Source organism: Plasmodium brasilianum, chromosome 8 (assembly GCF_023973825.1).
Source record: "Plasmodium brasilianum strain Bolivian I chromosome 8, whole genome shotgun sequence".
Classification (NCBI taxonomy): Eukaryota; Apicomplexa; class Aconoidasida; order Haemosporida; family Plasmodiidae; genus Plasmodium; species Plasmodium brasilianum.
In genome coordinates, this window is record NC_090121.1 from 1,008,039 (window position 1) to 1,030,629 (window position 22,591).

The window sequence follows — 22,591 nt, forward strand, 5'->3', positions numbered from 1 at the left end:
TAAATGTTGACTGATTGGCTGTAATGGCGTTAATTTATTCAAATATATACAAATATTTATTTGTTTGCTTGTTTGTTTGTTTGCTTGTTTGTTTGTTTGCTTGTTTGTTTGTTTGCTTGTTTGTTTGTTTGTTTGCTTGTTTGCTTACTCATTCATTTACTTACTTATTTATTTGTTTAATTATTTTATTTTATTTTTTTTATTAATTGCCAATTTGAATGATATTTTTTAATTACAAGAGTGCATAATTAAAAAATTGGTCAGGAAACATTTAAATAAGATTAATTCTAAAAAGGGGAAGAAACAGATTAAAATTTTAGTCTTTGATAAGCCAAATTTTGTTCATTATTTTACTTTTCATAATTCATTATGCGTTATTCATTATTGTAATTTTTTTCGGATCAATTTAATTTTTCTCATTTGCTTTACTGTTCATTTATCTCATCGTTTCTCTCTTCAAAATATTTTAGTGTAATGTTTTTCTTTGTGTAATTAATTATTAAGTTCCCCTTTTTTTTTCCTATTTTTTTTTTTTTTTTCTATAAACCAAAGTAACACACATTTACAAATAACACACTACACATTACAGGTTACATTACGTATATAATATATGTGTAAATATATTATATACATACGCATGTACGTGTACATGTGCGCTTTAATTTGTTTATCATCTGTGTAATAACGTGTTGTACAAATTTAAAGACGTGTACTCGATATATGGTAATTTTGCTACTAAATTATACCTTCACCTTAATTTTTCGAATTTCCTCTGTTTTGTTATAATAGTAGTCTTTTTCGTTTCTTTTTCGTTTCTTTTTTGATGATGTTCTGTTATTATTTTTCCATTTCATTTACATTAGTTATCTGTTTTTTTCCATTTTTTTTCAATTTCTTTTCCATTTCTCTCCCTTTTTTTTGCATTTTTTCTCAATTCTTTTCAATTTCTCTTTCTTTTTTTTCTTTTTTTTTCAAAATTATGATTGTTAACAACTTTTCCCTATCAGATAGTGACAATAACATTATAAATAAGAAAGACTTTTTAAAGAGCAATGAAACGAACTCTTACCATAGTGTCGATCCGATTGTCATGAGTGAAGAAGAAAGCATAAATACATGCTATGATAATAAATTAAAACACACAACTATTCAGTTGAATACAACTAATGACTATTTCGCTAGAAAAAATAAAAAATTTAATAAATACAAAAATATTATATTAGCATTAAAGATATTTAACGAAAGTCTCGATTTTACGAGCGGCAACATAATAAATACCTTTATCCAGGAAAGAAGCAGAAAAGAGGGGAGAAAAAAGGGAACAAATAGGGGAGCAAATAAGGGAGAAAAAAAGGGAGCAAATAAGGGAGCAAATAAGGGAGAAAAAAAGGGAGCAAATAAGATAGGACACACGATAGAACACAAGATATACAGAGAGGGGCCGAAACGAAAGGCACCATTACTAAACAGCTGTACAAATCATAAAAAACGTTATTCTAAAAATGAACCAACTGAAACTAGGAGGAAATATAGAATAATTAAAAATATAAAACGAATTATTAAAAGAATACAATATAAAACTTATTACAAACATATACAGTATTATAAACAAGTTAGAAAGTTATGGTTATTACATTATCTTTTATGCTCCAAAAAAAAGAAAAAATATATATACGTGAATAAGCGTAATAAATGCATTCGCAAGAGTACATTAAATACGCATTCAGACTACAAACATACCTTCAATTCAATTACTCTTAACATGAGTGATATGAACAATGATTTGACTTTTGAGGAAAAAGAAAGTGACATGAATGAGAGGGAAGACAAGGAAGCAGAAGAGAGTGAAAGGGAAGGTATAGAAAGGGAAGAGGAGGGAATGTCTAACAATATGGGTTTGTTTTGCAATGTAGAGGGTAATGCAGATAGTAAGGAAAAGAGCACTAGTAACCCTGCTGAGAAAAGTTATGAAAGGATACAAAGTGCAAATAAGAGGGGGGAATGGGGAAAGCCAAATAGTTTCTCTCCCTTCTCAGGGAATGTACAAAACTTGTCAGAACAACAACAAAAAAATATGTTTTATTATAATAGCAATGAAAACAGTAAGGAAGAGCATTATCTAAATGATAATCGTAAATATGACTTCGTTTCTGAAGGGGAATTAAAGAATAAGGCAACTACAAATGATGACAAATTGTCCAGTTTTGTAAGTAACACTATTCTAAAGGGTGAAAATAAATGCGATCATTATTCCCTTTTATATTTTAATGAAAATTATGGAAATGATGAATTAAAAAGAGTGGACACTTCGATATTCAGTGGCAGTGGTAACAAAAGTAGTAGTTGTATTGCTAACTGCTGTTGTGGTAATAAGGATAACAACACTTACAGCAATATGACGAACATCAATGCAGAAGGAAATGAAGAGGGGTACAATTATTCTCCTAAAAGTAATACAAATACGAAGACAAACTTTTTATTCAGTAATAGAAGTACGTTGCTTAGTAAGAGTAATAAGTTAAGTGCGAGGGAAATGCGCTATGATAACGATGAAAACAATGAGCATGATAAAAACAATGAGCATGATAAAAACAATGATCATGATAAAAACAATGAGCATGATAAAAACAATGAGCATAATAAAAACAATGAGCATGATAAAAACAATGATCATGATAAAAACAATGATCATGATAAAAACAATGATCATGATAAAAACAATGAGAACGATTTAATAAAATATACGTATTATGGGTTCGGCGAAAGAGCCTTTAAAGGGTGTAGTGGAAGCATGGGACATATCAACAACAACCTTACAAGAATAGGTGAAGTCAATTTTTTACGGGAAGATATATTTAAAAAAAGAAATACGTGTAACAGGAATATTTGCAACAGAGAGAATAAAAAGTATGTAGAGTACATCAAGGGGGTATATCATAAAGGGGTAGATCACAAAGAGGTGGGTCGTAAAGAGGTGGAATGCAAAGCAACTGATCACAAGGGTGCAAATGGCAACGGATCAGACCAAAAAATCCCTTTTGGAATAAAAAAAAAAATTTTACTGGAAATAGAACGCAGTAAGAACAATGAGCACAAGGATAAAATGATACTAAAATTCAAATCACTGAGTGATGTTAAAAATGGAAGTAATAATGGCACAGTGGGTGTTATAAACACGATGCAGAATAACATGATATATGAAGACGATTATTTGTATAAATATAAATGGATAGAACGTTCACATGGGAGTAATACACTAACTAGTAAGAGAGAAGTAGAGGATACATACAAAGAAGAAGGAAATAAAATTGGTAACCATAATTCTAATTATATGTATAAAAATTTTTTTCCTTCATCATTTTACGCAAATTCGTTTTATGACAATGAACGCATTTCATACAATGATAATGATAATGATTCCCATTTGCATATTAGTAAGAACAGAAATATATCAGTTCATCCATTGAAAAATTTTAAAAATAATAATTCGATTAACTGTTTTAGTACCCTGTCTAATGGCTACAAAAATAAGGTTAACCATTTTTTTGTAGAGGAAAAGAACATATTTTTTGACTCCATCCGAAATATTATACGTTTAACGAAAGAGATAAAAAAAATTAGAATAAATTTAGAAATAGAAAGGAAATATTCATTTGTTTTATGCGATGAAAAGAAAAAAGATGAATTCAACAATTTGATAGGTTATTTAACATATCAAAAAACGATTAGAAAAAAATTAAAAAAATATTATTTCGATAAAATTAATAAAGGCTTCTTCACTTTCTTGCTTCGAAGCAATTATGCCAATTTTACTTTCTCAGAAAAAGAAGTGCAGTTATTAAAAAAGTGGAATGAATTTAAATTAATGGAATTAAACAATAAGGACAGTAGTAGTAACAATGCTGATAGTGGGGGAAGCACCAAAGAATGCGCGGGTAGTTCCACCGCTGGCGGTATTGCAAATGGAGCAGTTAAATTGGGTAAAGCAGTTAGGGAGGGAAAAGCAGTTAGAGAGGGAAAAGCAGTTAGAGAAGGAAAAGCAGTTAGAGAGGGTAAAGCAGTTAGAGAGGGTAAAGCAGTTAGAGAGGGTAAAGCAGTTAGAGAGGGTAAAGCAGTTAGAGAGGGTAAAGCAGTTAGAGAGGGTAAAGCAGTTAGAGAGGGTAAAGCAGTTAGAGAGGGTAAAGCAGTTAGAGAGGGTAAAGCAGTTAAAGCAGTTAACGCAGTTAATGCAGTTAACGCAGTTAATGCAGATAAAGCAGTTAATGCAGATAAAGCAAATGGTGACAAGGGTTGGAGGACCTGTCAAAACGATATGCTATCGGAGCAGCTGTACAATTGTGGGAAAATATGTACCTTTAATAAAGGTGCGCTTACTATTGGGAGATCCATAGATGGGAACGAGAGAGACGAAGAAATGTGCAAAGAGGGTGAAATACAAATGGATCGACCGAAAGAGTTTGTCGCGGAAAAATACGACTCGCAGTACTATATAGCACAACATTATTTATCACAAAATAGTGTAAGTAAAAAACATAGCGTATGGAAAAAAGCAAACGATGAAATGCAGAACTACAGTAAGAGCCAAATTAGTAGTGACAGATTATTGTCTTATTTGAAAGGGTATTTAAGGGATGAACAGATGAATTTATTTGTACAGGGTAAGAGGTACACAAGTAGCATTTCACATATTCCACATGAATCTTATTTTAAATACTGTGAAAAGAATAAAACAAATATATTTAATGTATTTTTATTTTTTAAAAATATTAGAATTAAAAATATACAGAAGAAATTCAAAAAAAAATTATATAATCAACATCATATTTATTTTTCCAAAATTTATGATGGTAGTAAAATGTTATTTCATATAAAATATGTATTTGTGAAATTAGTAAAAAAAAAAATTACAGACATTATCTGTTTACATATAAATGATTGTTTTGTAAATAATACCATATGCTTTTTTTTGTCCCTTTTCTTATTTATTTTCAAAAATATTCAAACAATCAAAATAATAAGGTGTCGCATACATTATTCCTACTTTTTCCTATTTTTAAACTACTTGAAGAAAAATCGATTGAAGCACTTTTTTTTCATGGGTAACAATATTATTTATGACCAAACAATATATAACAAGAACAATTGGGATAACAATAAACTTAATAAAAATTTTATTATTTATTTTAACGTAAATTATATTAAGAAAACCAAAAAGGGGGGAGCGGAAAAAGAGAAAAAAAAAATTACAGCCAAAAAAGTGGAAGAAGAAGATAAAACGACATTACAAGGGGCTAATAAGAGAAATGAGAATAGGACAGAGTCGTTTCTAAATACTCAAAAAATAAAACAAAAAAATATCACCACAGGAACGACAACAATAATGACAAAAAAAAAAAAAAAAAGCAAAAATAATGCAACAAATGCCAAACAGAGAAGCAGCACTTCATTACCATACGATGATAACAGAATAATGTTTAAGAAAAAAAATAAAATTCTCTTCTTTGACAGTAACTGCTTTTATAACTGCTTCGTGTTAAAACAGGGAAAAGGGGTAAAGACTGCAACTAGACACTCCGAAATTGCAGCCAAGAGGGGCTCTGACCGAATATCACAAGAAGGGGTTAAATCGGAGAATGGATGGATAAACAACGTGGTAGACAACGTGGTAGACAATGGAGTAGGGCAAGATGAACTACCGAAGCAGTATGAACAAGGCATGCATAGTAAAGGAAGTGGAAATGGAGTTAACTGTGTACCGTTAAATAGTTCTAAGAACGTTAATAATAATGCGGAGGGGGAAGAATGCGAAGCAGAAATATTCATGCTATCATCAGAGAGAAAAAAAGAAGGCGATAAGATAAGTGAAAGTATTAACTACAGTAATGAGTATAGTTACAAAAAAATTAATACATATAACATATATAGCTGTTCATCTGATAGTGAAGAAAATACATCGGACGACTCTTTGCAGGAATTAAACGAATGTTTGTCTACATTTCAAAGAAAAACACTAGAAAATTTAAATTTGAATAAACTAAAAACTCTAAAATTGTGTTCAAATAAGCTAAATGATGATGCACTTATGTATATATCTACATTAATAAAAAAAAAGAAATTAAATAATATGAAAATATTAGATCTAAGATGGAATAACTTTACGTACAAAAGTTTGTTAACACTATCATTTGCGCTGACAAACACGGTCATAAATGATTCGTGGAATTCCAACAAGAGTAACGGTAGTATTAGAAATGGTAGCAATAGAAGCGGTAGCAATAGAAGCGATAGAAATAGAAGCGGTAGCAATAGAAGCGATAGAAATAGAAGCGATAGAAATAGAAGCGATAGCAATAAAAGCGGAAGAAATAAAAGCGGAAGAAATAGCAGCAAGAGTAACTACCTCAATAGCAGTAATAATGGTGAGGGGAAAAGAAAAAAAAAATTAAAATTAAGCAAACTTCTTTTATCGGGAAATAACATTAACAGCTCTTTGTATTCCTCCTTTTTGTCAAGTTTCTGTACATGCAATTTCGTAGTAGTAAAGGTGTTAGACTTTTCCATGAATAAAATAGACAATGAGTGTTTCCCAATTACTCTGAAATATTTTAAACACATACTGCAGTTACAGAAAAGGACAAAAACAAAAAACAAAAATTATCAAGTATTTATAAATCTAGATCATAATAATTTGAAAAATTCCATTTATATTAACAAATTAATAAAAATTTTAACAAAATTTTCAATAAAAAATTATGAACAAAATGAATTCACACATAAGCTCTGTGCCAGAAAAAAAAAATGTCCTGTGTTATTTAGCCTACAATATAATAATATAAAAAATGTAGATACAAATGAAGAGTACAAGAAATGTAAACATAGAATTAAATTTTGAATACACACATTACCAATAAGGAAACACAAAAAAAGGGGAATTTTACATGGGGGGCACCACCACACAGTACAACTATGAGTATGTAACTATGTCTGTATACTCACTGTTACGTATGCATACATGCACATTTGTATATATATATATATATATATATATATACAAGTGTATCCGAGTGAAGGAACCCGCCTAGAGGTACTTCCACACACACGGTTAAAGGACAAAATATATTAACCCTTATGAAGCTACGGCAAATGATATGGCTCGAAAAAATATAAAAAAAGAAAAAAAAAAAATCTAAATATATGGAGATATTATATATACTTGCACGGCCTCAGGTACTTCTCACATTTTGAAGAGGAAGGATCAGAAATGTGCATCCATTATGTGGAAAATATGCAAACATGTGTGCACAAGAAAATACATACATACACACATACGTACGCCTATAAGTACACACCCCGCACGTGCGCTTCACGCATTTCTTCATATTACTCGTTACAGAGCAATGATATTTCTTTTTCCTTTTTTTCCTGTCCATGATATGTTAGTTACGTGTTTGTGCTAACCCTTAGATTATCGATTTTATTTAAATATGATAACGAATTTTGAAACTCATTTTTATCTAACAAACTATCATAAATACTTTTCCAATTTTCCTTGTAGTTTTCTTTGTCTTTCTTTTTTATTTTGGTCCTTTTTTTCCCCCTTAACTTTTCTTTATGCCCATTCGGAAAGCTCCTTATTTTGGGCGCACTCATTCCGAGCTATGCAAAAAAGAAAAAAAAAATAAAATAAAATAAAAAATAAAAAATGAATAAATCAACAAAGATGAAATAATGCAAATATGAAGCATTCTCTCAATTACAGTTAACCCAGAAATAAATAGTTCTACATACGCACTATGCATTTTGTATACGTGTACGTACGCATGTATGTGTGAATTGTGCGTTATGCATGCATATCTTGTGAGAGCATGTGTTTTCCCCAGAATACCTGCTTGAACATCATGGCGTTTTCAGTGTAATTAAGGTTTGGGTTTAGACCAACTTCTAATTTTCTCTTTTTGTAATTTTCCCTTATAGCATTTAAGGTTTTTTGTTTATATTCTTCTTCTGTCCACTTTTGTTTTATTATATCGGATATTTTTTTTCTTCTTTCAGTGCTAAATGGTTTCCTATTACTTAACATTTTTTCCCTGAATTCTTTGCTCTTCCATTTTTCTTTTAAGGATTGCGATTTTCTTCTTTTTGTATTTTCGTCTTGATTAAAAATTCTTGTTTTTTCTATAATCCTCTTTCTATAATTATCATCTTTCCATTTCAATTTTATTTTATACGATAATAATTCTTTTGTTTTTTCAGAATGTTTAAATGTATTTTTACATCTCAATAGTTTTTTTCTCTCTTCTACATCCCTCCATCTTAATTTGGCTAGCTCCGATAATTTTTTACGCACTTCTTCCTTGCTCATAATTTTTTTTTTTGTTTCCTCTTTTCTGTGTGCATGTTGTAAAGGTTTCTTATTTTCTAATTCAGACATATTTGTGCTGGTTCCTTTGCGGGCAGTAGCAGAGGCAGTAGTTCCTACTTCTGCTGCAGCAGTAGGGCTACTCTTTTTTTGGTTTGTCGAACTGAATATTTCACTGTAGTCTGCAAATACTGAGTGATCATCATTTCCATTTTTATCTTTGCTATGTACACCCTTCACTTTTTTGCCCTCATTGCATTCCACATTATTTTGGATATAAACATGTTCTTCTACTTTTTTGTGTTGCCTTTCAATTTCTCCTTTGCCTTCTTTTTCTTTCTTAAAATTAGGAATGTTTTCAATTTTTTGCATATCTTTTGGTTTGTCTGCCTCTAATTCTTCTTTTCCTTTATTGTAATTTTTTTTTCCAATTTTATGGTAGTCATCTCCCTTTTTACTAGTATGATAATGACTATCTAAGTATAGAGAAAATAAATTCTCCTTTTCTTCTGTATGATCCTGACCTAAACTGTTGCTCTTATTGTTGTTAATTTGTTTACTTTGGTTACTTCTTTCACATCTGCTACTTCCATTCCTTCCATTGCTTATATTATTTCTATTCCTGTTCATACAATTTATAGATGACTCTTTTATATTATGCTGATAGTGTATGCAGTTCTTGTTCCTTCTCACGATAGAATTAAAATGTTTGGTAAAACCGATATCATGTACAAAAGATCGGAATGGGATAACAGGCTTTTGAAAAGTCATGCCATATGAACACATAAAAAATATATAAAATATTAACAAGTAATATACATGCGTAAATATACTACTTCCCTGTTTAAACATATTAACTGTTGTTGTAATACTTTATATTATTCTTCATTGTTTTCATTTTATTTTTTTTTCTCTCTTTAAGTCTCTTGGCGGCTTGAAAGAATAGCATCTTCATTTTTTTGAATAAAATGTTTTTCAGATATTTTGATTAATTTTTTTTTTGTGTTCTCAGAATGGGGAAACTCACACAAGTAGGCATGTACATATACATGTACATATACATTTTTACAAAACATAGCTATGTCAACTAAATGAACGCCTTTTCGTAATCTACCCCTTGTTACAGAAAAGTCTGTTCAGAATAACAGAACTGAAATGTACACTTGATTGTATACTTGTGTTATATATACTTGCAACTACCCAGAAAAAAAAAAGAAAAAAAAAAGAAAAAAAAAAGAAAAAAAAAAAGTTTCACCATTAAAGTGGTATTTATATTAATTAAATATTTTAATAATCATTTTGAATTTTTCACCTATGTGAAGTGTAAGATATAGAGAAGTCGTTAATCTGTTATGAAACTGAAGTCTCTACTATATCGCACCATGCCATATGAAAATATAAACATATAATTATGCATTCGTTTAAATTAGAAAAAATTTCAGCAGTACTCAAAACAAGTTGGAACAACCTTGAACTAAGAGTGGTCAGAAAAAAAAAAAAAAAAAATTAGTCCATTTAAGCATTCATAATACATTTACCTAATTGTACCACTTAACGTAGTGTTTATATATATGAATATATGCACCCCCGTGTGATCAAGGGTTTAACGCCTTTACAATTTACATTGATATATATTTAACTTTAAATATTACATGTTCAGTATTAGCGATATAACATTGTGAATTTGCATGGCGCTTTTCTATATTATCTGTAGCAGCTATTTATTCATTATACGTTTATTCTTTCATATCTTAAAATTTTTTTGTTTTTTTTCTGCTTTAATACACTCTTTACATAATATATAACTGGTACTTAGTTCTGTAATAATTTTGTTTTATATATATACATATATATATTATTTTTATTGAAGAAAAGGACAATTTTAAGACGGAAAAAAAAAAAAAAAAAAAAAAAAAAAAGAAAGACGCAAAATAATATAATTCCTTTTTATTTCATCTAATTATCAAAAAAAATAAAATAAAATAAAATAAAAATAAAAAGTAATTTCCTACATTGTATAATATACAGTACAATATATATGTACATATATGTACATATATGTACATATATATATATATATATATATTTACTTATTTATTAGCTGAAGGAAATTATTATATTTCTCTTTTATCCGCTAAAAGTTCATTTTTGTATTTTGTAAAAATTTTTATCAATGCAATCTTTAGCAATTAGGAAATGATAATTAAAAATGTAAATATATAAACATAAATAAATATACATACACACATATATATAAATATATATATATATATATGCGATAAAGTAATGATGGAATATAAAAATATATATATAAATAAATAAGTACAAAAATAACAGAGATAAACTAAACACTGTTTTTTTTGCCGTAATAACCTTAAAAAATATATTAACGTAATGTGAAAAAGACATAATAATTTAAAAATTAAAAAATGTTTAAATTTTAGAATGTATATCACATCAATATAAGGACGTTTGAGCGTATAAACACATATATATATATATATATATGCAGGTATACATTTGCATATATATATATATATATTATGTACATACATATATATACGCGTGTTGCTATGCTTATATTTGTGTAGATTCATATATACATAGAAATGTGAGGGGGAGAAGGGGAAAGAAAAAAAAAAAAAAAAAAAAAAACATAATAAAAGGAACATATGAAATTATTATATTTGTTTAGTGTTTATATTGCAAAACATTAATTTTCCACCTTAGTTTTTCTTTGGTTTTTTTGCTTGCGTAGGTGGAACTGGTACTTTATTCATTAAAGCTTTATGAATATGTGGAATAACACCACCACCAGCTATAGTCGCCTTTATAAGTGTATCTAATTCTTCGTCACCTATAAATCAAAAAAAAAAAAAAAAAGATGTTTTCAGTATGGTCTCTTTTTACTATTTCTTTTATAAATACGACACTGCCATATATACATAAACGCGCATACATTCATACATATATATGTGAATACTTGCACATGCATATTTGGCATATGTTCATGTGGCATGTATTCTTCTCTTCATTTTACACAAAAGGCATATTCACCAAAGAATTATAAATATGGACAAAAAGTAGAGAAGAGGTAAAAAAAAAAAAAGAAAAAAAAAGAATAAAATTACCTCTAATGGCTAGTTGTAAATGTCTTGGTGTAATTCTCTTAACTTTTAAATCCTTTGTTGCATTTCCTGCTAATTCTAAAACTTCTGCAGTTAAGTATTCCAAAATTGCTGCTGCATAAACTGCTGCCGTTGATCCAACTCTTCCGTCTGACGAAATTCTTGTTTTTAACATTCTGTGTACCCTACCAACTGGAAATTGTAACCCTGCTCTTGATGCACGGGATAATGGAGCTTTTTTAGTTTTTCCTGAACCTGCATGGGAAAAACAATTAAATATAACATATTACCAAATTTATGGAATTATATATCAGAGGAATAAATAATACTGAGTAATCTTACATAACTTTACATAGCTTTAAAAATTTTTTTTTTTTTTTTTTTAAAAAAAATATAAAAACACTAAACTAAATACCTATTTTATAAAATATATAAATGTTATACAACCATTGATAAAAATTGTGTACAAAGCATACAAAAATAAAAAAAAATTGCATCCACATACGAAAAAAAGTACACTTATTAACACACACATATATATATATATATATATTTATTTATATATATAAGTACAATTTTCTGTACTCATTTCTATTCTTTTTTATAAATTTTACCTGTTTTTCCTTTTCCTCCTTTACCAAGACCAAGAACTTTACCACCGACTTTTCCTCCTACTTTACCACCAATTACTTTTCCTGGAACTTCCATAATTACTTAAATATATGTATAATAATAATAATAATAATAAATAGCAAATGGTAAAATGAAAAAAAAAACTTCACTAAAAAATTATGTTAAATGAACTTGAAAACAAAAGTTACATTCAAATATACTATATATATATATATATATATATATATATATATATATATGATATAATTTGTATAGTATAATTTGTGTATTTGTATAAAAGTAAATAAAATACAATTGTTTGTAATATTAAATGTATAAATTAATGCATTACAAAAGAGAAAAAAAAAAAAAATTAAATTATTTTTGTGAATATTATTTTCTAATGAATTTTCATTTGTATTTTTTTAAACAAATGCAATTATGTTTTAAATACCAAAAAAAAAAAAAAAAAATTTTGGAAGGCAATTTTTTTTTAAATGCAAACTTCTTTAATAATATAATATTATAAAATAATCGCATCGGAAAAACAATGTTACATACAATCAAATATATATATATATATAATATATAATGTATATATGCATATATATTGTTATATATATATGCATATGTTATATAAATGTATATATTATATATATGTATATGTATATGTTATATATATGTATATGTTATATATATGTATATGGTATATATATGTATATGTTATATATATGTATATGTTATATATATGTATATGTTATATATATGTATATGTAATATATATATAATCCTCTTCAATAATTTTGATTACTTTTAGTCAAATATGAATATAATTAAAAATAATGGTAAACAAAATAAAAAAATAAATACACGTGTAAAAAATAAAAGAATAGGACATTTTTTACTACGAACATTCAATAAAATAGAGCATCCGTATCATCGCACTTAAATCGCATAAAACGAAAAAACGCCCCAAAATAATTATTTCGATAACCATAAGATTTCAATGAAAATTGCAAAAATTCTAAATTTTAAAATTTTTTTTTATTATTTTATATATATTATATAAATATATATATATATATATATATTTTTTTTGTCGAGCTTAAACAAAAAAAAAAAAAAAAAAAAATAGTATATTTGGATTATTTTCATATAGTTTTAAACCGTTTTACTGTTAAAATTCGTTGAATAAAAAAACTTAACCAACTTTCTTAATATTTTTTTTTTCCTTATTTTTTACAATTTCATATGGGAAAAATATATTACCTAAAATTTATAACTGGTTTAGGTTTATTTAAAATAAAAAGTATAATGAATGCATAACCGTATAATATATTTTGTTTAGATTTAAGCGGGTACATATAAGAATAAATCAAAGTAAATACACCTACAATAATGTGTATATTTGATTAGCCTAACTAAAAGATATATTTTTTTTTTTATATTTTGAAATTAAATTGTTCGTAAATTCACACATGTTGCATTTCGCATAATACGCCAAGTAATAACCATGTATGTACGCAAAAATATTTACACTGTAATATTTTTTTTTATTAAATGCTTTTATTGTGAAATTTTTAATTTTTTATTTTTAATAATTTCCTATACTGTTAAAATATGGTTTATATATTTTAATATAAGTGTACCATTTAAGGGTGTTAAAATTCATATGTAACAGTTTTTATGTAGTATAGTATAATATATTTTTTTCTTTATTTTGCATGTATAAAAAAAAAAAAAAAAACATACAAATTTGTTTTCATTTTTAAAATGAAATAAAATTAGATTTCCGTTTGTGATCGTTCGCTTAGACGAATGATTGTAACAAGTACATGAATGTGAAGGACAAAAAAAAAAAAAAGGAAAGTATGTATTAACATACCGTATTTTATCATTTTTCGGCGTATATGCGTATTCTGAACTTTTTTAAAATGTGAAAAAAGAATATACATATATTTAATACCAGTGTGATACATATGCATGATATATGCACATATAAAAAAAGTAAGGAAATGTATAAAGATAAATGATAGAAAAAAATATTCTTTTTCGATATTTAAGCATATGTGTCAACAATATAAATTCGTTCCATTTTTGAACCATTTCATTTTGAATATGTTCAGTCTACCTTTTTTTTTAGTTACAACAGTTTGGAATTCATAAAAAAAATTTTTTTTCTTTTTTTTTAATGAGCATGTTTTCATCACATAGATAAAAGACATTTATCAATGCTAACATCCTGACAAGGTCAGGAGAAAATATCTTGTAACATTTTTTATTCTACTAAATTATTTAACCATTGCTATTTTTTGCTTTTACATGTGAGAAATAAATATACAGCCAGAATAAACTACGTTTACGATAAAAGAGTGTCCAGTATGTTCAGTTAATATAACTCCATATATACTAATTTAAATATGAAGTTAAAAAAAAAAAAAAAAAAAAAAATTTTCCTGATAAAAGTATCCTATATTAATCTATAACAGGTAATTACGTATCTTTTTAAAACTATTGCATAGAGAAACTTTTTCTTTTTTCCCTCTAAATAACAGTAGAAAAATATGTGCCTGTCTGTGCACGTAAGCAACAAATGAATATTTTAAAAAGAAAGTAAAAAAGAAAAGAAAAAAAAAAAAAATATGGAGGATAATTAAAAACAGTTCATGCGATAATAAATTGTACATAAAAGTATCATTATAGAATGATATTTGGGAATTGTTACATGGAACCGCGCATTAAAGAAAAAATGGAAATAAAAAAAAATGAATTCTTGAATATTCTATATATATATGAAATATTATATACATATATATGTGTATTATATATATATTTATATATGTGTAACATGTACAATATATGTGTAATATGTACAATATATGTGTAATATGTACATATATATGTGTATTATATACATATATATGAGTATTATATATATATTTATATATGTGTAATATGTGTATGTGCGCATGTGTATGGCTACTAATGAACGTTCATCAAGAGGCAGTAATAGGGCATTTTAAAAAATCGTTTAAATATGAACAGTACATGTAAAAAATGAGCACAGGAAAATGTAATATAAAGGAATATTATTATAAAATATAATACAATAATAGATTATATGCTGATATACTTATATTAATGAACAAAAATACACTTTTAATTTACATTTTTTTTTTTCTCTTATTTTTTCTGGTTAACATATGCTAGAACTAGGAACAAGTAAAATAACTAAACTATTTAAGCATATCGTAAAGTTGTTAACATTTTACGTACATTTATATGGCTCTACTTATATAAGAAGCATAAAAAAAATAATACTATCTAATATTACCCGAAGCATAAAAAAAATGCATTCATCAATTTTTATTTGCACTTAAGTTTCTAAATGAAGTATTCCAGAGGCTCATAAAAAATTTGATGCATGATGCAATTTTTTTTTTTTTTAACAGTAAAATATTCGCTCATTTCGATTTTGCAGTTAACTTTGTATACTTCGATAAACATCATACGATTTTTATGTATGAAGTTTATATATATATATATATATGTATGTATGCATACCTTTTTGTTTGTATATACTTCCATATACAAATATATACATATGAATAGAATATTCTAATTAATCAGTTATATTTATTTTGTGCGTTTAATTTGGTGCAATTATAAATAATATTTTAACAAAAAAAAAAAAAAAAAAAAATGCGCAAATAGGTATATACATATATGCATATTTATACATATATATATACATATATCCTGTTGTGTAAAATAATTTATTATGCTTTAATTAATTTATACTCCCATATAAATGTCAATAGTTTAAAAAAAAAAAAATAAAGGGGAAAATGAAAAATAAATAAGAATAAAGCGTGGTATATTTACAATTATATATATATATATATATATATATACATATATTGGAGAATATATATATATAAATATATACGTACGAATAAAATGTAAGTCGCAGCTGTAATATGCGTAAAAAGTATGCATATATATGTACATATACATACGTATATATATACATATATATATGCGCATGTATATAAATGTGTGTATATATGTTCTTGTTGTACGTATGCGAGTCTGTTTGTGTGTATGCACTACGAATTAGGTGTACAGGGATGGATCTATTTCATTGGGAATAGGTTGGATTTCCGTTCCAAGTTCTAATTCAATTTTATACAAATTAAAACGGTCTTCATATGTAATTAGGTTTATAGCTAATCCTAAGTGTCCATATCTACCTGATCTCCCAATTCTATGTAGGTATGTTTCTGAATTTTTAGGAAAATCAAAATTAATAACAACATTAACAGATTGTATATCTATACCTCTAGTAAATAGATCAGAAGATACTAAGCATCTACAAGCACCATTTCTAAAATCATGAAAAACTCGATTTCTATGTGTTTGTGACATTCTTGCATGAATATAAAAAGAACTATATCCTAATTCTGTAATTTTTTTTGCTAATAATTCTACTCTTGTAATACTGTTACAGAAAATAATAGTTTGGTTAATTTGTAATTTAGAAAATAAGGTATTTAAACAATGTACTTTTTGTCTCTCTTTAACAAAAGCATAATACTGTGTAATACCTTTTAAGGTTAATTCATCCATTAAATTTATTTCATGTGCATCAGATAAATATATTTGCCTAAATTCTTTCACAGTAACAGGAAACGTAGCAGAATACATTAATATTTGTTTTTCCTTTGGTAAAAATTTCATTAACTCTTCAACTATTGGTTGAAATTCTGGTGATAATAACTTATCCGCTTCATCCATTACCATTATATGACATCCTGATAAATTTGCAACATCCTTATTTGCTAAATCTAATATCCGACCTGGTGTACCACATAATATATGAACAACATTATATAATCTCATAATATCATCTCTTAACGATGTACCCCCAGTCGTAACCATACATTGTATTTTCATATGTTTACCCAATTCCTTTATCATTGCGGATGTTTGTAATGCCAGTTCTCTCGTTGGCACTAGTATAAGTCCTATTACGAAAGAAAGGGAAGCAAAAATTAAAAGGTAGGTATAAAAAAAAAAAAAAAAAAAAAAAAAAAAGGGCACGTATGAAAAAAAAATTTAAAGAAATGCGCAAATGTATACGATGGACGAAGATCTTTTCGACGTGTTACCATGCACACAAATAATTTTGTAAGCACAAACAAGCACATAGGACTGCACGTACTGGTACTACCACATATGCACATGCGATGGCATGTACTCATACAACTACAAATGAGCATGCGGCTACACGTATTAATACTAAACATACACATACTGCATGTGCAAAACTCGGAGCGTCGACCTACCTTGAATAAAATTTTTGTGGGTATTACATTTTTCCAAGAGTGGAATTGCAAATGCAGCGGTTTTCCCTGTCCCATTTTTTGCTCTTGCCAAAATATTCTTTCCAGCCAATGCAACAGGAATACTCTCCTCTTGAATAGGAGATGGTTTTTCATAACCTTTCTCAAATATACCCATTAGAAGTTCCCTCTTCAAAAAATAATCTTCAAACTCATTTCCCTTAGTTTTTGTCACATCCTCCGTCTTATATCTTCGATCTTTTAATGGTTCAAGTATTTTCTTTTTCCAAGCTTCATCAAATATTATATTATCATCTATTTTGTTTAGGTTATTTGAATTATTCAAAGCATTAGCGTTTGCATTCGAATTGGCATAATTAGTTTTATAACTCATTTTGACGCACATATATAAATATGTATGTATATATATATATATATATATATATATATATATACAAATACACAAACAAATAATATATATATATATAATATACGCATACACAGAAGTTAAACTACAACTCGTATAACAGAAATTCTAAATGTGGCACTTGTACTGTCGTGTATTATTTTGTTTTATATTATTTTGTGTTATTTTGTTTTGTACTAATTTGTAGTTTTTTATTTTGTGCAAAATTGTACTATTTTATTTTTTGTACTATTTTTGTACTCTTTTACTCTATCCTCAAATGCAATTCAATATAAGAAAAGAAAAAAAAAGGAAAGAAACGAGAAAGTGAAAGAGCAAGGAAAAGAGAAAGATAAAGAAAATATCAACGAGAATAACAATGAAAACGTGAATAATATATATAATAGGAGAAATGTAGGGGAAGCAACTCAAAAGAAAAAAAAGCGAAAAAATAAAAAGGAAATATTAACCATGTATGAAAAGAAAAAAAAAAAAGCATAAATAAAAGATAATTAAAACGATAATTAAAAGGAGTATTATTAAAAGGATGATAAAAAGGACGATAAAAATGACGATAAAAAAAACAATAAAAAGGACGATAATATACGAAAGCAAAAATATATATATTAAACTAAATAACCATATATAAAGCCCAAACAGGAAAAATTAACTGCGTTATTATGAAATAAAATATAAGAAATGTAATAAAATCAATAAAAAAAAAAAAAATTAAAGATGATACAAAAAAAAAAAAAAAAAAAAAAAAGAGAGAGAAAATATATATTATGTGTACAGAATAATAATTATATATATATGTACATATGTATAATAATAATAATAAAAAAAAAAAAAAAAAAAGGAATATAAAATTATAAAATAAAGTACAAATAACATTATTTTTATTTGAAATTAAAAAAAAAAAAAAGTAAAAATTATAAATAAAAAAAAAAAAAAAAAGGAATAAAATATAGCAATCCTTAAACCTGCGTAATGCAAAAACAAAGTGTAACACGTGTTATTCATATAAGTTTACATGTACATACGAATATAAGTATAAACGAATATGTAGAAATATACATATACATACATACATAGTACATGCATACATAATACATATATACATTTGCGAGGTAAGAAAATTATTGAGATAAATAGTTTTGAATTTTATTTATTCAATGCACAAACAAGGCTTTAAAAAAATAGAATGTGTACAATCGTACATACATATGTATATACGTCTGAATAGGCTTAATTAAAATGCTGAACAAACATAAAACAAAGAGCATTTAATGTTGTAATAAATTATGTACGATATGAGTAAAAATAATATGGTAAGTATATAAACCTATACAAGTGTAAACAAAAGAGAAAAATATAAAAATAAGATGTGGATATGAAAAACAGGAATTTTTTTTTAATAAATTAAATTTGTACATATGTAAGTAATGAAGAAGCGTACAAATGTATTAAGAAATCTGTGTGAACTTGAAATATTTATACATAAACATTCATACACATACATATATAAACATATGTATATAACGTATATACACATATGTATATAACTTATATACACATATGTATATAACATATATACACATACGTATATAACATACATACACATACGTATATAACATACATACACATACGTATATAACATACATACACATACGTATATAACATACATACACATACGTATATAACATATATATATATACAGTATGTACATGTATGTCTTAAAAAGAGGTATGAACAGTACAATTAAAAATGGGATGATAATAATGAACTACTAAAAAATTTAAAAAACTGCAACAATGATTAATAAAAAAACATACTGAAAGAATCCCGCTATGTGTGAAGAAAATAAATATAACGTGAAAGAAACAATCGAAGTGAACACAATGCGCGAAAAGGACTAGTGCTTAAGCATGTAAAGTAGACGTGCTTATGTGTATATATATAATATATACATATATATATATATACACATTTACACATATATTTACACATAAGTGCACATTTATACATTATACACACGTACCTCACTACTGCGTAATTGTAAATAAATAATAAACCACTTTAATAATATTAATAATAAAGAAGCATTTATAATTGCAGTATATATATTAAAGAAAAAATAAGAATGGGAAAAAACAAGGCTAAATACAAAAAAAAAAAAAAAAAAAAAAAAAAGATTTTAAGAGGAAAAAAAAATTTAAATACATACAACAGACACATACATAAATATATACATCCGCACCTGCATGTAAATGTGTGTATATTGTTATACACTCGACAATATATGATTTTTTACTACAAGTAGATATATATACACTATAAAAAATGAGACTAAAACATATATTAAGTAGAAGAAAAAAAAAAAAAAACTATGATGAAGGTGATTAAATAAAAGGCTTTTCTCTGCGATTATTTGATAAGTAAATTATAGCACAATTTTAAATAATTTTTACAAAAAATTATTTATTTACAATTATGAAAAATAAAAATAAAATAAAAAAATAATTACATAATAAGTTATAAAATGTTATACTATCTATACATGATTATTTATATAGAACACATAATGTATTACTATTTCGCAAAATTATTTGGGCTTACGAATTTGTAAAAAAACAAAAAGGGGGAATATAAAATGATGAAAAATGAAATGGTAAAAAATAAAATGATGTAAAATAAAACTACAAAGAAAAAAAATTTACATATTCTCTATATATAAGTAATGAAAGTCGTTGTACTTATATTAAAGCACAAATAAAATAATATTATTGCAAAAAAAATTAAAAAAGCACGTAGTAGCTTAAATGCAATTTCGCTAAAATATTTGCCTGTATAAATAATGGGCCTATTTATTGTGTATTCTGTATATATACATATTAACATGTTCTTAATTTATCACTAAAATTTTTAATTCTTGCTTTGTAAAATGTAAAAACTTATACGTGTATATGTAACATAAATACTTGAATGCATCAAAAACAAATGAAAGTATATTGAGATATCGTAACACCATAATTTTCCATATAGGTAAATTATACAATAAAATGGATAAAATATTTTGCATAGGTATTTTTTTTTTTTTTTTTTTTTTTTGTTTCTTCTAAATAAAAAATAAATTAATGTTTAATATAAGTTCATCTTCATTTTATATTTTCACGTAATATTTTGTGTACTTTTTTTTTTTTTTTTTTTTTTGCTCTATCTTTTACACAAGCGCATGGCATATTTAAGTATGTAAAAGTTTGTACATATATATATATATATATATGTATATATTTATATATATATATGTATATATTTACCTACACATATATACGTACATACATATAAATATATACATACTCACATACAAGTATGCGTATACCCATGTTCTGCAAAACGGTAATAGCCTTTTTATGCTTAATTAAAAGTATGTAGAATTTTTTTATTTTTGCTTCGTTAGTATATTTTAATGAATTATAGTTTTACATATACTCTGTTCTTTTAGTTATATTTAATATTTTTTATTTTGTACTTTCTGCTTTGTGTTTTCTACTTTGTGTTTTCTACTTTGTGTTTTCTACTTTGTATTTTTTATTTTCTTTTTTGTATTTATTTTTAATTACTTGGGAACTTGCTATATTATTGTTTTTATTATTTTTTTAATTCTTTACTGTAGTGAAAGCTTGTCCTATATGAAAAAAAGCTTTTTATTTGGAGTATATGTAATTCTAAGGATATTACATTAAAGGGAATGGAAAATAACGAAAAATCAAAAAAAATAGAACTAATGAAAAAATAATAAAATGCTGATAAAACAGTAGTAAAACAGTAACATAAAAGTAATATAATAGTAATAAAATAAGGAAAAAAACAAATTTATTTAAATGATACTATTGGTATAATTATGTGTAATTAATATTTTATACGAAGCATATTACATAAATGCATATTCTTGTGTATGAATTATTTAATTAGCAACTTAAACTAATTTTTAAGGGTAAAGAAAAAAAAAAAAAAAAAAAAAAAAAAAGCATGAAATCAAAGGTGTATGTAAATTTTTTTTTTTTTTTTAAAACAATTAAAACAAGTAATTCGTATGTTGATATGTGAAATAAGCATACTACTGTACGATGATCTTTTTTTTTTTTTTTTTTTTTTTCCCCTCACTGTAAATAAAATCAGAACAGAAAATTAATGTAGAAAAAAAAAAAAAAAAAAAAAAACAGTGTTAAAATTTTGAGTGAAAAATGAAATAGTAGAGGATAAAAAGGAAATTGTAGTGATAGCAAAAAATGAACAATCGCTTTCGTTTCAAATATAAATTTCTTCAGTTAAAAGAAAGAAAAATTGATAGGCTTTGAAAATATATTATAAATAGTTAAATTACGAACTCTTTTTATATGTAATGTGTGTCAGAGTTTATTTTGTAGCGGAATACGTTATTTTAACATATGTACCTTTTGTTATATATATATATATATATATCTCCCAGCTTATGGACGCTTAAAAAAAAAATTAACCCTTTTTCCATCCTTCAAGCGCATACTTGTATAATTACGTGTACGTACACAACTAAAAGTAAGTAAATAAGGGGAAGCAATTTTTGAGAATACGGCCCCTTAGCACATGTAATATGTGCATGTTGCTCACCCTAAGTTATTCATACCTGTAAATTTTAGACGTCCTTTTCAAACTGTATTTTTCTCGGAAAGTACACTTTTAAAAGAATTTATTGCCGCAA

General features: G+C 25.9%; 4 protein-coding genes across 4 annotated transcripts; 1 reads left to right on the forward strand and 3 right to left on the reverse strand.

Moving 5' to 3' along the window:
- Positions 1–979: 979 nt before the first annotated feature.
- MKS88_002393 (uncharacterized protein) lies at positions 980–6,892 on the forward strand (the record flags this gene model as incomplete). Its single annotated transcript, XM_067215397.1, has 1 exon — positions 980–6,892. The coding sequence occupies one exon, from the start codon at positions 980–982 to the stop codon at positions 6,890–6,892; it is 5,913 nt and encodes a 1,970-aa protein (XP_067073828.1).
- A 548-nt stretch (positions 6,893–7,440) lies between these two features.
- Positions 7,441–9,130, reverse strand: MKS88_002394 (uncharacterized protein; the record flags this gene model as incomplete). Its single annotated transcript, XM_067215398.1, has 2 exons — positions 7,441–7,656; positions 7,886–9,130. 2 exons carry the CDS (start codon positions 9,128–9,130, stop codon positions 7,441–7,443), a joined length of 1,461 nt encoding a protein of 486 aa, XP_067073829.1.
- Positions 9,131–11,085: 1,955 nt separating this feature from the next.
- MKS88_002395 (histone H2A.Z) lies at positions 11,086–12,195 on the reverse strand (the record flags this gene model as incomplete). The annotated part of the gene is made up of 3 exons (XM_067215399.1): positions 11,086–11,216; positions 11,491–11,742; positions 12,102–12,195. The coding sequence occupies 3 exons, from the start codon at positions 12,193–12,195 to the stop codon at positions 11,086–11,088; spliced, it is 477 nt and encodes a 158-aa protein (XP_067073830.1).
- A 4,020-nt stretch (positions 12,196–16,215) lies between these two features.
- On the reverse strand, positions 16,216–17,838 carry MKS88_002396 (ATP-dependent RNA helicase DDX6; the record flags this gene model as incomplete). The annotated part of the gene is made up of 2 exons (XM_067215400.1): positions 16,216–17,126; positions 17,448–17,838. 2 exons carry the CDS (start codon positions 17,836–17,838, stop codon positions 16,216–16,218), a joined length of 1,302 nt encoding a protein of 433 aa, XP_067073831.1.
- Positions 17,839–22,591: the final 4,753 nt, after the last annotated feature.